This window comes from Anastrepha ludens, chromosome 6 (assembly GCF_028408465.1).
Source record: "Anastrepha ludens isolate Willacy chromosome 6, idAnaLude1.1, whole genome shotgun sequence".
Taxonomy (NCBI): Eukaryota; Metazoa; Arthropoda; class Insecta; order Diptera; family Tephritidae; genus Anastrepha; species Anastrepha ludens.
In genome coordinates, this window is record NC_071502.1 from 90,192,880 (window position 1) to 90,207,359 (window position 14,480).

The 14,480-nt window shown below is 36.4% G+C and overlaps 4 protein-coding genes across 4 annotated transcripts; 2 read left to right on the forward strand and 2 right to left on the reverse strand.

Moving 5' to 3' along the window:
• Positions 1–95: 95 nt before the first annotated feature.
• On the reverse strand, positions 96–2,781 carry LOC128866036 (serendipity locus protein alpha). Its single transcript, XM_054106501.1, has 8 exons — positions 2,556–2,781; positions 2,320–2,505; positions 2,037–2,261; positions 1,831–1,950; positions 1,446–1,776; positions 572–1,378; positions 393–494; positions 96–333 (listed from the first exon to the last, which is right to left on the reverse strand). Exons 1-8 carry the CDS (start codon positions 2,658–2,660, stop codon positions 269–271), a joined length of 1,941 nt encoding a protein of 646 aa, XP_053962476.1. The 5' UTR covers positions 2,661–2,781; the 3' UTR covers positions 96–268.
• Positions 2,782–5,895: 3,114 nt separating this feature from the next.
• Positions 5,896–10,103, forward strand: LOC128866647 (stromal membrane-associated protein 1). The gene is made up of 2 exons (XM_054107542.1): positions 5,896–6,302; positions 7,506–10,103. The coding sequence occupies exons 1-2, from the start codon at positions 6,176–6,178 to the stop codon at positions 8,981–8,983; spliced, it is 1,605 nt and encodes a 534-aa protein (XP_053963517.1). The 5' UTR covers positions 5,896–6,175; the 3' UTR covers positions 8,984–10,103.
• A 1,134-nt stretch (positions 10,104–11,237) lies between these two features.
• Positions 11,238–12,811, forward strand: LOC128868583 (protein FAM8A1). Its single transcript, XM_054110850.1, has 2 exons — positions 11,238–11,640; positions 11,727–12,811. The coding sequence occupies exons 1-2, from the start codon at positions 11,440–11,442 to the stop codon at positions 12,654–12,656; spliced, it is 1,131 nt and encodes a 376-aa protein (XP_053966825.1). The 5' UTR covers positions 11,238–11,439; the 3' UTR covers positions 12,657–12,811.
• On the reverse strand, positions 12,809–14,116 carry LOC128868584 (aminoacyl tRNA synthase complex-interacting multifunctional protein 1). The gene is made up of 2 exons (XM_054110851.1): positions 13,759–14,116; positions 12,809–13,695 (listed from the first exon to the last, which is right to left on the reverse strand). The coding sequence occupies exons 1-2, from the start codon at positions 13,909–13,911 to the stop codon at positions 12,877–12,879; spliced, it is 972 nt and encodes a 323-aa protein (XP_053966826.1). The 5' UTR covers positions 13,912–14,116; the 3' UTR covers positions 12,809–12,876.
• Positions 14,117–14,480: the final 364 nt, after the last annotated feature.

The following is a 14,480-nucleotide window of genomic DNA, read 5'->3' on the forward strand; positions in this document are numbered from 1 at the left end:
AGATCACAATACAAGAGATATTGCTGTTTAAAGTATTTACGAAAAAAAGAAATACTTTTCAATAATAGTTTAAAAATAATACTTTTAAAAAATAGTTTAAATCATTTAAACGACAAGCAGAAAAAATCGTGTAAAAAATTACTGAATAATGAAAATTTCCCACTATTTGTATAAATTAGAGTTAGATAGTCGTAAAGTAAATTGCATGCTTGCTAATAATCAGAATGTTATACATCAACAATCTCGAATTAATTAATCCCAATTGCGTTTAGCAATTATTCCCTGCTGAACCTGAGTCATTCGCAGATACTTGCTTCAACTGGTCAATAATTTCTGTGGTGACAAAAAATGCTAATTTAATAAACATCGCATGAAATTTCTTCATTACTTACCAGAGATTTGTAAACTAGCCGAATTATGCAAATAGAAATCGCACGCTTTCTGTGTTTCCGCAGATTTTTGACGCTTAAACATCACTGTGCGCAAACTCTCATCTGCAAGCAAATTCATAAATAAATATTTATTTAAACAAATTTTTTTGTAAGAAAGACTTTAGTAAACTTTTACTCACTTCGACGCACACTACTGCGTCTGTGTCTCTGTTTCAGCGCCTGTTGCCAATCAGTGCCAGACACTGTATTCAACCTTCGATTTCCCTCACCTTCATTTAGTAGTGTTGAGTACTTTGAGTAATTGCCACGCATTGAGTCGCTTACAGCACGTCTACGCGGGGTGTACATTTCGGATTCATTGCGATACAATATGCTACAAACACTTGGCTCTATGGTCTCGAGTATAAGCTGCGGCTCATTTAAATCGATTGCTTGCGTTTCGGTCACAGTCAGTTTATTAAGGTTTTCCTCCGATTTCTTTCTTGCTTGATTTGATGTCTTCTCGAACGCATCTACGAACTTGCGCATGATAGCGCGCAAAATCTTGAAACGTTTCAATATGCGTCTACTGTCCACTTGATCGGCGCATACCAAAATTGCGCGGCATTCACGTAACATCATAGTGAATTTTTGAAAGTATTCCAGCCGTTTACAATTTGTTTGTTGAAGTTCTTTTTTGTTTGTGGGATACTGAAAATATTGCAATAGAAATTCACCCATTTGCACCATATCTTCTAGTTTAGATTTGCTGAATTGTTTCTCTGTTTGAGCAATGCAAGCGTTAAGCATTTCGTAAAAGCTTCTGGTGATTGGCTGTGCATCTATAATTTCATAAATAACAGATTTCAATTTGGTCATTTCTTCGTAGAAGTGCTGCTCTAAGATTTCAGAATGCATATCGGCACCATTGCTAGCTTGCAATGATGGTATAATGCATGCGTCGAGTGCCTCTAAGGAGGCCATACAACTGCGCACCAATGTCTTTACTAAAATGTGAAGATGATAAAATTACATATTGAAATATTAAATGTTGATATAACAAAAGTACTTTACATTTGGGTGTAGGCGATTCATTGGCAGCAAAGAGACCTATTTGCGCCAATCGATCCAAGTTTACATCAAAGTCCGCTATAAACTCATCTAGCTCAACATCATCACTACCACATTGTCGCATCTTCGCGCGTAGTTTATCTAACGAAAACTTTTCTAAATCCGCGAAGCAAATAAAAATTAAACGCAAAATAGTTTCATCGACATACTGGTGCAATTGGTTCAACGAATCTCCCAGTGCGATAGCCTTCAGCCTACGATTACATTGGTTGGATCGTGTTTGTTGTAAATTTACACAACATTCCTGCTGAAATGCAGTACTGTCACGTAGTGCCTGAAAAAGTATCGTAAATGTATTAAAAGTTGCAAAAAGAATGGAAAACTTTACCTTTTGGCACAACGCACTCAGCGCTGTTTTATCCTCGAAAAACGCCACGTTAGCCAAAGCAAGTGTATGAGCGACCATCGAGCGTACCACACGATGTATTTCATTGCTGGAATCAAGTGCCTAAAAAATACACATACACAATAGTAATGCATTATTTTGCAGATTTAGTTTGCTTTTTATGTATTTTAATTTAGTCTTTCACTTACATATTTAAGTTCGTCCAGTGAGTGCGGATCGAAATCAGGATCATCTTGGTAAGTACTGAACGAACTCACTTGATCCATTGCCGTTTCTAATAAGGCTATAAAACCATAGCCCGACAACGCTTGTTCGGATGTTTTATACATGGCAGCTTCTCTCAAATTACTTACGGCGATTTCCAATCTATCCAGGCACCACATAATCCGATCTATAAAGTGCTTACGGGAAGACTGTGTGGCATGAAGATGTCATTAATGTACAACAAAATTTTGATGATTTCATACGTACCGGAATTGGTTTGCAAGCTGTTTCTTCTGCACGTATAACGCGTTCCAAATATTTTGTGCACAAGCAGACTTGTGTCAGGCACAGAAAAGTAGTGTCAACATTTTCATTTCCTTCCAGTTCTTCAACTTCGTCCGTGATATACTTGTGCAGACGGTTGGCGAATTCGTAAAAATCACCACAAAAATTCTAAAAACCACTATAACTGTATTAAATAAACCAATTTGAGTTTTTCTTACATTTAACCAATCAGTGCGGCAATTCGTGTCCCTACATCCTAGAGCTATTGCTTGACGACATCTTGATAGTTGGGATTTAAGCACCTGCACTCCACTCGTTGCCATTTTGCTTGTTTCACAGATGAGATGTAAAAAGCTAAATTGTTTTTCCGAACCTAAATTTTTGCACAACGTTCTGTTTAAATTTTTAAACTGAGATTATTCTTCTTCTTCTTTAAAACGAAGTCTCACAAACCAACAGTGGTTGTAAAGGACTGTTCACATAGGCGATATATTGATGACAAGTTGGATGCGAAAAAACTGCTTTTTCTGTTTACAAAATGCGAATTTTAGTTTAACAGGAAGTTGGTAACATTCGAATGCTCGTAGCATTCAAAAAGCTTTATAATATTAATTCAATTACGTATTATATTAATACAAATCGTAAACAACTACAGTTTCACATTCATACTTTAGCATGTAAACATATTGTACTTTAGTTTGTACGAAAAAAAAAATCAACCAAACACAATAAATTATACTTTCCTGCTACGGCATCTTCCGCATAAAAACTCAAACAAACTGCATTTTGAGTCTTTATATTAATTTGAGATTTCACAATTTAAGGAGTCCCGGTGATCTTTTCAAAAAAAATATTCCCAGTATTTTCGATTCTACAGCCGTTTTAACAGGTAGAGTGAGATTCGTCACGGGGCCACTCTCAAAAATATAAACTCATTTATCTCAAAACTACTTTTTTTCGGCCTGGTGTTAAAAAAAAACTATTCAACCGAATCCTCTGAAATGTGAATATGTTGTTCACAACAGCAATGGCTATCGCCCGTACTAGGATCATATTATTAATTCAATTATTTCGTATTTTTGTGATTAAAAAGACAAAAAATCCGACTTTTAGGGTGTCAAATTAAAAACTGCTCCATTTTGTCATTTTTTTTTATATTTTAGTACGGGATATAGCTACAATCATACTGATTAATATTTTTTTTTGGGTTTTGTGTGTCACATAAATAGGGGAGCTAAAATGGACAACATAAGTTCAATTTTTCGGATGGGCCAACTTCAGCGCCAGTTTTAAAATTATTCAAATATGAAAAAAAAATTATTTGTATGTAAAATAAATTAAACAAAAAACCTAAAAAGTTTACATATCGTTTTTTTATTTTTATTGTAAAAAGATTCCTGAAAATACCCTACATTTTCGAGCTCTAGACCAATGGGACCCCTCAACACACGGCACTTCGTTCTCATTTGTTTGATTAGTTTAAATCTCACAAATCACAAAACTACCAAGCTATTCACTGAATTTTCACAAACACGTTATTTTTGCTACTTTTGTTTGTTCTGTTCGTTTATTTTTGTTTCGCGAAAAATAAAGCTACTGTGTTTTAATGGCGCCACCATAGTACTCAATTCGCCTCGAATCAATAGTTAACCAGACGAATTGTGTTGTTTATTTCCATCAATTTCCTCCTTAGAACTTTTTAAGTAAAATAATAGCTCGGCATCAATCATTTATGGAAAGTTTCTATGTAATAAATGTCGCTACATCGGTAAGTGTATGTCCTAACTCGAATATTATGCATTAATAGTCGATTCAAAATGCACTCCCCAAAGGGCAACTATTCAATAAATGCAACTCCTTCGTAGAAATATTGTATTACTCTAAAAAAAACGTTTTATATCCTTTTTCAGAGCGACTAAAATATCTACTTTTCACTTTCAAATATCACTATTTTGTTTAATGCACTATGTGTAATATGTTTGCGTGACTTCACGGTGTTTTGTCGTTGGTTCCAGGTAATTTTTTTTATTTCGTGACAAAATGTGGGTTCCATTTCCTATACCAATAATATTTTTTTAATGAAATATTTTTTTGTACTGATTTTGTTTTAAATGAAATATGTATATTTTTGTTAATTATCCTATTTTGTATATAAAATAAATTTCTTTATCAGCAAAGATGTGATTGAAGTAAATAATTGATGTTTTTTAAATCCGACCGATATTTGCAAGCACTCCTGCGATAGTTTGCCTTCTGTTTGAAAGATTCAGCTGTTTTACCTCCATCGCAACAGTGGGGCATGCGTGCATTGCCTGCATCAATATAGTTTTGATAGAAGCTAGGCATCTTGTATGATATATATACACTTTATTCCATTTGCTTGTTGCGGATATCTCCATATCTTACAATATTTTGAATTGTATGTAGCGAATCGGCTACATTGATGGCAGAATGCCTACATAATATGTAATTGAATATTCCGTTTTGGCTTTACTACCAATACTATATTGACAGAATTGAACAAGTGCAAAGTGTATTCCTTAAGGCTATTCTATCCTTCCAGAGTTTCCATTCACCACATATGAATCCCACTTGCTTCTCATTTTGATTAAGCAATTAGAAAGTCGGCCGCCGTATCCGAAAGGATTGGTGCGTGATTACCATTCGGAATTCAGAGAGAACGTAGGTTCGAATCTCGGTGAAACACCAAAATTAAGAAAAACATTTTCCTAATAGCGATTGCCCCTCGGCAGGCAATGGCATGCCTCCGAGTGTATTTCTGCCATGAAAAGGCTCCTCATAAAAATATCTGCCGTTCGGAGTCGGCTTGAAACTGTAGGTCCCTCCATTTGTGGAACAACATCAAGACGCACACCACAAATAGGAGGAGGAGCTCGGCCAAACACCCAAAACGGGTGTACGCGCCAATTATATATATACATATATATATATATAATTAGAAAGTCGAAGATTGGAATTGTCGCTGTCATTTTTATTTAATATTATGAAGAATGAAATGGATAGGTCGTCTATTTTAGAAATAATTAATTCTCCGGTCTCTATGGTCTTTACGTATTAAATATCCGTTTCATATGAAAATATTCCGAACAAACTACGCATACGATGCCTCTATTGCTCGTTCTCTTCATAAATTCAATGAGATCTCGAATTCTATTGAATTTGATATCCCATTATCTAAACTATGTTTTTCTGCTCAACTTAACTGTATATTGTAATTTTACCAAACTTTTTGTTAGTGATGTTTTTATTGTGATGTTTTGTTAGTGATGTTTTCCGCCTTCGGTTAAATTTAATTATTTAAATCGTCGCTTAAACATACCCAATTTGTGTAAACTACAACCCATATAAATTTTAATATGTTGACAAGCGAGCAAGTTTACGAGGCATTTAAGTGTTTAGATGAATACCCATATATTTTTTTTTGCTTAAAATTTAATAATTAATCAATTGTGAATACACAGCCTTGCATTAATGTGAAAGTTAAGTGTTTTGACAGTTTTAAATTTGCCGTAACATTTTGACAAACAATTTATCGCTTATTTTCGCCGACATTCGACGTTTTTCGTTCGGCCATGTCAGTTGTGAAGCTTTTTAATTTTTTGGTTGATACAATAGTGATTTCTGCAGCAGCTTTTTCGAAACCTACTCAAAATTACTATTTTGTTGAATATTTTACAATTGCTTTACAAATGCAAAAAGCCTAGTAGTGCAAATTAAAGTGTAAAGTGTAGTAAAAGTCAAAATATAGAAAAATTTTGCCAACCATATACAAGCAGTAAAGTCTTTCCAAGTGTGCGTACAGTAGAGAAGAGGAAAAATGAGTTCAACTGCTAGCCGCAAAGAAACGGAAAGGACCAAATTGATACAGGAAAAATGCCAAACTCTGCTGACTCAGATGCTTCGCGATGAGGACAACAAATATTGCGTTGATTGCGATGCAAAAGGTAAAAAAGAAAATGTAAAAATCTTAAAATGGGCTGAGGCAAAAACAAAAAAATGAAAATGTAACGAGTAATAAACACGCAAAACCACCAAGCCCCCAGATTCGCAAATCAGTGCTTGCTCCTTGGGCGTATTTGAAAGAATAAAAGGGGTAACGGATTATATTCAACTGGAAACATCAGCACCGAGAATGGGGACTTGATGGTAGTTCTAAAATATGCATTTGTAAAATTCTTGATGTGTGGTGTTTCCTCCACCGAAAGCTGATCGTCGAACAGTTGAAGCAATAATATTTTATCGTCAAAGGTCGCTACCGCAGTAAATAGTTGTCTAATAAAAACAAAAATTATCTTAAAATGATATACGTGATCGTCAAACTCTGGGCGGAATTTGCATTGTGATTGAATAATCCATCGCTGCATGTACATACGCGTATCAAATAGTTGCAATATTTAACTTCTCACACCGTCTAACACACATCTTTAGGCAACTGTCACTGATATTCATTGCGTTGCTGGATCAACACTTTCAAGATACGTGTCTATGGAATCCCCTCATACATATTTGATTTATTTATTTTTGTCTGTCATTAATTTATTATCACAGTTTTCTTTGATTTGATGTTGCCTGTTGCTTGTGGATAGTAATTTCGGTGTTTTTGAGCAATGTTTCTGTGCGGCTTCACAACTTTTACTTCTCTATAACTTACTATGTTTAACTTAGATAATTGATTAATTAATAAAAATCAATAGACACACAAAAGCTGGCACCATGATAACCCATAGATTTGAGAGCTAAAGGCAAACACATGCTTGAATGTGATGTTTATATGTATTACGAACAAAGGACTTTTAAAATTTACATCTTTGGGGAAATTTCTACCATTATTCCTTCCCTTTTTCGCAAATCGTACGGAAACAATTTTTAAAAATATTGTTGAGTCACTAGTTAAATTGCGGTTTTACAAAGTGAAGATCACAAGTTAGCGAGAGCGAGAGAATATCATAACTCTGATAAAACAAAAAAAAAAAAAAAAAAAAAAAAAAAAAAATGCTGCTCTAACCACGCAAGCAATTTGTTGTTGCCAAGCAGTGTCACATTGATAAATGATAAGCAACATGTGTTTACAAACAAGACTGTTATATTCAATATATATGTATATGAATGTATGTACATATTTTTTAAATTAATTCCTTGTTCTGCAGGACCACGCTGGGCGTCTTGGAATCTTGGAGTGTTCTTGTGTATACGATGTGCAGGCATTCATCGTAATCTTGGCGTACACATATCACGCGTCAAATCGGTCAATTTAGACACCTGGACGCCAGAGCAGGTAATTTCATTGCAACAGATGGGAAATTCACGTGCGCGTGCCGTTTACGAAGCACAATTGCCAGATGGTTTCCGCCGACCGCAGACCGATACTGCATTAGAGTCGTTTATTCGAGCTAAATATGAGCATAAAAAGTATTTGGCACGAGAATGGGTACCACCATCACCGCCAAAGGTAGACTGGGCAAAGGAAATTGATGAAGAGTTAGAACGGCAGAAACGCAAGAAAAAAGCAGCACAGGCTTGTACTTCAATGGGGCTAAGTGTGATGAGCGCTGTTGGTGCGGGGGGTGACAAAAAGAGCATTACATCATCTACTTCTGTCTCGAAATCTACGCCACTGCCCGCGCCGTTGCCGAAACCGAAGGCTGGACAAGCTGGCAGTTGCAGTCCGAAAACTCAACGCATTTCGACGAATTCCACGAGTGGCGAATGCAATCAGAGCAGTGATTTGCTCGGCCTTTCTTCGCCGACTAAGCCAGTGCAGAATAGTGTGGGTAATAGCGCAGCACAAGATTTGCAAAATGATAGCTTCACTAGTTTTCTTAGTGCAACTCCAACTACTGCAACGCAAACTAGTGAATACAGTAGATCCGCGGAATCGAATGGGCAAAGTTCTACCCAAAACTCGCTTGCTAAGGACGAAGAGGATTTCTTTAATCAGGGATCGCTTACTGGTGGTGACAAAGACAAGTCAGGGAAGCTAACTAAGGATAGCATATTAGCATTGTACGGCACTGCTCCAACCAGTACTGTTGCCTCACACAATCCGCATGGCGCCCAAATGCCTTTTGGTCAACCTCAACCGATGTTTGCTGCTACTGGCGCTTACTCGGGCGGCATGGCTCCCGGCTACATGGGCGCAGGAGGGGTGCCACATCCACAGCAGCCCCAGTTCATGACGCCGCCAAATTCCACGAGTATGTATAATGCGCCCGTCATGACTGCGCCCACTGCGTTTAGCACACCAGGTATGCATATGGGTGTTGCGGGTGCTACCGGTGGCTTCGGTGCACAGTTTCCGGGCACGACCAGTACCGGCATCTATACACAACAACATATGGCCGGTCTGGGCAATATGCTTGCTAATAGTGGACACCCAACGGGTAATTTAAATCTTATGCAAACAAACCAGAGTCTGTTAAGTGGATTGCCAATGATGGGAGTAGGTGCAACGTCAACAACCATGGTGCAGCAGCCACCAATGGGCATGAGTATACCAATGGGTAGTATGCCCATGTCAGCCGCGTTTCAAGCGGTACCCACAGCCGCGGCCGGTGCTGCATCCAGTAATACACATGGCCTAAACCAGCAATTCAGCAACTTAAATATCGGTAATGTGTGGCAGTGAGCAGATGACGAACTGCGGGTTAGTGAAGAGTAGCGCCTGCATCAGATGCCGTCAGAACTCAACTTGCCTTGTTCAATGCGTCGTCGACGTAAGCGACGTCAACGCTGCGTTTTCGTTTTACGTGAATATTCAAATAAAAAAGAAGCTTAATATTTTCAAATGATAAAAGTATATTTATTGTTCCTTTATGCTTCTTTAAAAAATAATCAATATAAGTATTTAGAAAAGAATATTTGAAATTTCACCACTAGATCGGGTGCTTAATTTCCTTTTAATTCTAAAAGCACAGCATTTTGTTTTCCTTACTGACGCAAAATCATATCACGAACGAAACGAAAACGCCGCCAATTTGGGTTACGTTGGAAGAATGCAACGCGTCATTTACATATATATGTTGGCTGGAATCAGTAGCGATAAATAATATATGCATTCATTACTATTATTTGTACTTTAGCGACGTTTATATTTTTTCTTGGTTAATAATATAATAGAAAAACATATATGTATGTATATGTATAGATTCATCCAAAGCAGGGATGAATCCTCTTAATAGACATAAGATTTTGGCCGGTTTACTTTGTTGAAGAATCTACTGTGAGCGAATGAGGTGAAATAGGCAAGTTTTGCGGTTAGATAAGATCTCGTTTGTTAGATATTTCGAAAACTGCGGCTTGTCGCGGTTAGCGATTCTTAGTTTATTTGTAAACATATTCACATGATTTAATGTATGTGTTTTTGTTTTTCATCAACATGTAAAAATTTCAGAGTATAATAATGTTATACTAAACATACCAAAAGTATTTGTCTATATAACATAAAGTCCCATGTCTGGCGGTCGAAATTCATGTTAAAATTAACAAGTTGATAAATCAATGAGTGGGGACAATTCATTTAGCACTAAAGAAAAAATTACAATGCAATATACAGTTATCATATTTTTACGCACCGAAATGGTCAATACATAAAAGAAAAGGGGAGTTTTTGAACACAGATTCATACGGCTGGCAAATGTGTTACTGTTTACAATCCACAATAAGCTGTATTATTTATGTAAATCGTAATAAAAATAAAATAAAATCAGACAACATAAATAAATATTAATATAAATATGTCGATTAAAGCTGAGAATCAATGTGAATGGAGTAGGAAATAATTCCTTCCAAAGTAAAATTTAAATTTGAACACATGAGCATCAAATGTTAAAGGACACTAATTATTAAAATTTAATTTTTCATATTTCTTTAAATACACAACCATAATTGTAGTTTTATTACGAAGTTTAATTGAACCTATGGATATCAATAAATAAAACTTAAAAAAAATTGTAAATGGTTTTCTTATTATTATTTATAGTATACTGAGGCGTTGCAATATTTTATGTAGAGTTGTTAAAATAAACAAAAACAATTTTCTCGATTAATTTACAGATTACAATTGGCTGTAAGTCGTGCATTGTATGAGCAATGGCTATAGTTTCGAAGAAGATTTGTAGCTTTTCTAGCCGCAAAATATTTACCCACATAACATTGTAAACCATATCAATTATGATAACCTTTCTATTTTTAATGGTGCCAGCACTCACCGACGTAAACTCAGGCCCCTGTCAGCTGTTACGATCAAACCAATGAGAGCCCCATGTCGATAAAAAATTACCACAATTCCATTCCGTAGTATCAAAGATTTTATTCTAGTATTTTGGAAATTTCCGTATAATCGTGTCAGCTGATTGCTCTCTCACCACAAAGTGTTGCCAAACAGTACATTTCGAAATTATTTACAAAATAAACTTAGAAAAGTTTAAATTTTTATTAAAATAACTGAATAATGTTCATTGGAAATAAATGAACTATTTGCATTTGTTGGTTTTTGGCTTTGGTTTATTATACAATTAAAAATTGTAACTGATAACGCGGATGTATGAAAAAGTGTGTATGCAAAAATATCAATGGCCACATAAATAAATTTTGCATATTTTATGGGCTACGGTAAGGCATTTACAGAATACAATTGGCTATCCATCGTATATTGTACGAGCAATGGCTGTAGCTTCGAAGAAGATTTGTAGCTTTTCTAGCCGCAAAATATTTACCCACATAAAGTCTTAAACCATAATTTCTCTAAAGCATATCAATTTTGATAACTCTCATATTTTTAATTCGCAAGTGACAATTTATGCGCTCAGCTCTATTTATTTTCCTCCATACACAAATGGAATTAGATACCATTGTGAACTGGTCAATATAGACAGCTGATGCGAATACACAAATAACAGCACTGCGCAATATTTGTCAAGTAATTGAAAGTAATGTCGTGTCCATATTTAAGGTGCAAATGCAAAGCAAAACAAAAATATATATCGCAAAAATAAAAAGTCTTAAAAGCATTATTTTGCGTTAATGCCGAATTTAGTGCACGACAAAGAACAGATAACAATTTATTAAAAATTATTTAACACAATGTCCGCAGTAAACAAGTTAAAGGACGGGAAAGATGTAAAGTCCGAACCGAAGGATGCGGCCTCAAAGCCCTTACTGGGTGCAACTCAGCAGCTGGATGCTGAGAAAGAGAAACCTTTGTCTACAGAATCAGCAACAGAAAAGGGCAATGAGCGGGAACTAACTACCAAGGAAGCATATTTTGCCAGTCTCAACGAATGGGTTAGTTATTCTGCCTGTTGCTATCACCTATTGATTTATCGTTGAATGCTGTTGATGTACCATATTTCTTATCATTTTCTTTTCAGGTGAAACATGCTAATATCTCACAGAATGCAATGGCGCTTTTCCCTTGGTATTTAATTAATAGCTATCCGCAAATATTCCAAAATCAACAAGGTATACCATACGGCGGTCTTGGTAGCGCCATACCACCTGTAAATGCGCAAATGCCCGGTAGTGGTGTAGGCAATTTGAACGCAGCCGACGCCAATGGACTTGGAGGACGTGGAAGAGTTATATTTCAGTATCGTATAATGAGCGATCAAATGCAAGCTGAGCTCATTCAACGCACAGGTGGTTATGAGTATGTTATTGCACCCTTCTGGAAGCGTGTAGTTGCAGAGATAATCGATATGTTGATATTGCTGGTGCTGAAAATCGTGATCACATTTACTATAATGAATTTATTTGATTTGGACTTGGGTTTCGATATTGATAAGGAGGTACTGCGAAAAGCCCTTGAAGATGATGATTACGCCAGCTTTCTGGGGGTATCTATGGATTTTCTAGCATTTTCTTCAGACCTTCTAATGCTTGAACTGTTAACGAAAATAATAGTTTGTTTCTATGAGGCCATATGGACAGCGGCTTATAATGGCGCTACACCAGGAAAAGCGGCAATGAATTTACGCATACAGTACGTAGAAGCAGTTTATCCCTTGCAACCACCAGTGGATGTACAACCACAGCTACCGCCATTAGCACGCCGATTTCAAGGTTTCCAAGCTCAACGTGTGCCAGTTACTGCACTGCTTTTCCCAGCTGAAGTGCCAACATTCCAACGCGCTTTCTTGCGTGCCGTATCGAAGAACTTGATAATGACCCTATTTTTCCCAATGTGCTTTATTATTATTTTCTTCAAAAATAATCGTACGGCCTATGATATAGTCACCAAGACGATAGTAGTGGAGGCAAATCCAAATCCTGTACTACGACGCCCACCTCCGCAACAATGAACAACATCCTCAATCTAGTTAATTCCATAGGGTTTGGTTTTTTTTGTTTGAGGTGTTATCGATGTTTTTATTGATTGTTCTTTACATCTATTTATTTCCATATCCTTTCAAATGTAAAAACAGAGTTTGAGTAAATAAAATTTTCATATATGTAACTTGTATTATGTTAACAAATGCCGTTTTTATTAATTATTAAAAGAATAGTTCTAGTGATGCGCATTTATTTCACATTTACATTTTTCAGAGTTTGTGCGACAATATTTCCTTTGCCAGGCACGTGAAGTGCAGCGCCTTTATAACAAGCTACCAGCTGATCATTGGTTCTCAAATCTGGCGCACATGTTTCGAATATTTTCTTTTTTGGATTAAGTTGTGCGTCTGGTTGGCGCGGGTAGCCTTCGCAATGTACAAGGTCACCAGGCACTGCCCCTGCGGGTGGGCTAAGTACTTCAACTTTATCCGCTGTTGAAGCACACATAACCATGGCTTCAGAAGTTACCCCACGCATTTTTGCCGGTTTAAGATTGCATAGTACAATTACTAAACGGTTCTGCATTTCTTCTAAAGGCACAAACTTAACCAAACCAGAGACAACTGTACGTGGCTGCGCTTCTCCACAGTCAATTTTCTCCAAATATAAACTGTCTGCATCCGGATGACGACCTATTTCAATAATTCTGCCAACCCTCATATCAAGCCTACCAGCATCTACCGGAAGTTCGGTGGCGACATTTGCACTGGCAACGGGCTTTTCTTTTTTCGGTTTTTTCTCCTTTGCCGCTGTTTGCTTTTGGTCTACGGGGCTAGTTTCCGGACATTTATCCTTAGGGCTTTTGACTTTCGGCTCAGCGTTTAGATTGGCACCGACCTCCGTGCAAAGCCCGCGTGAATTGGGCAATGGGATTTGCTTTTTACTATGACTTAGCTCCAGCGCTATGAGCTGCTGCTTGGCCGTTTCAACTTGTTGCTTTAACACAACGTTTTCTTCACGTAATTGTTGTTTTTTTTGTGCAAGTAATTCTCTGCGCATCACCGCCAACTGTAAGTTTGTATAAATATTATTTGACGATATAAATATTTCCCATTACAGTGAAATGCTTACCTCAGAAGCAATGGAAGAAATGATCTCCCCATTACGTTTGTTGTTTGCTATAATTTCCTCAAGTGAAGACATCCTCAAATGCTGGGCTGGACGGTGAAGTGAAAACACCAAATTTTTAGCTGCTCCAAAAGCGAAAATGCGGTTTAATGACATTATTAAACTATTGTGAATTAAAGCTACTGCCGTATGATCGTACTGGGGAAGATTATTTTTCTAATAAACATACTTGTACGAATGTATTGTGCAATAATTTGGGAATAAATTAATTTGAAATACGTTTCTTATGTAATATAAACTACTTTCGAGATTTCATAAGCAGTTTTACGGAGACTAAAATGTGTATAGAATTTTTAATTAGATTTTGGCACCCCAATTTCTAAAAGGTTGTATGGTGTTTACGTGAGGCGATTTTACGGTGAATAATTAGTTGAAAACATTAATCGCCAGCAAGAATGATAGAGTGAGAGATGGCACCTTCCGAAACCGCTGTGTCAATAAGTTCATGAATAAATAAACAAAATGAAAGGGGAATTACCTATTTGTGATGAGGAAGATTAAGCGGTAGCAAAAGATGATTTAAAAGTACTAAAGTCGTTTTCATTAGTTTGCTTACTTTAAAAGTCACAAATCTTCAAATTGCAATATTAACTAACCATTCATGGAATTTTTAAAACCTTGGACAAACATAATTTCTCCTGCTTTTGTTTGTTTTGTATTTTTAT

Bases quoted from the DNA above. Each gene is read 5' to 3' on its own strand.
- LOC128868584 (XM_054110851.1), bottom strand. From the start codon at position 13,911: ATGTCATTAAACCGCATTTTCGCTTTTGGAGCAGCTAAAAATTTGGTG. The intron at 13,696-13,758 runs GTAAGCATTTCA...ACAAACTTACAG, and splicing joins TTTCTTCCATTGCTTCTGAG to TTGGCGGTGATGCGCAGAGA.
- LOC128866647 (XM_054107542.1), top strand. From the start codon at position 6,176: ATGAGTTCAACTGCTAGCCGCAAAGAAACGGAAAGGACCAAATTGATA. The intron at 6,303-7,505 runs GTAAAAAAGAAA...CTTGTTCTGCAG, and splicing joins CGTTGATTGCGATGCAAAAG to GACCACGCTGGGCGTCTTGG.
- LOC128868583 (XM_054110850.1), top strand. From the start codon at position 11,440: ATGTCCGCAGTAAACAAGTTAAAGGACGGGAAAGATGTAAAGTCCGAA. The intron at 11,641-11,726 runs GTTAGTTATTCT...TTTTCTTTTCAG, and splicing joins TTGCCAGTCTCAACGAATGG to GTGAAACATGCTAATATCTC.
- LOC128866036 (XM_054106501.1), bottom strand. From the start codon at position 2,660: ATGGCAACGAGTGGAGTGCAGGTGCTTAAATCCCAACTATCAAGATGT. The intron at 495-571 runs GTGAGTAAAAGT...ATTTGCTTGCAG, and splicing joins ACGCAGTAGTGTGCGTCGAA to ATGAGAGTTTGCGCACAGTG. The intron at 334-392 runs GTAAGTAATGAA...TTGTCACCACAG, and splicing joins GGCTAGTTTACAAATCTCTG to AAATTATTGACCAGTTGAAG.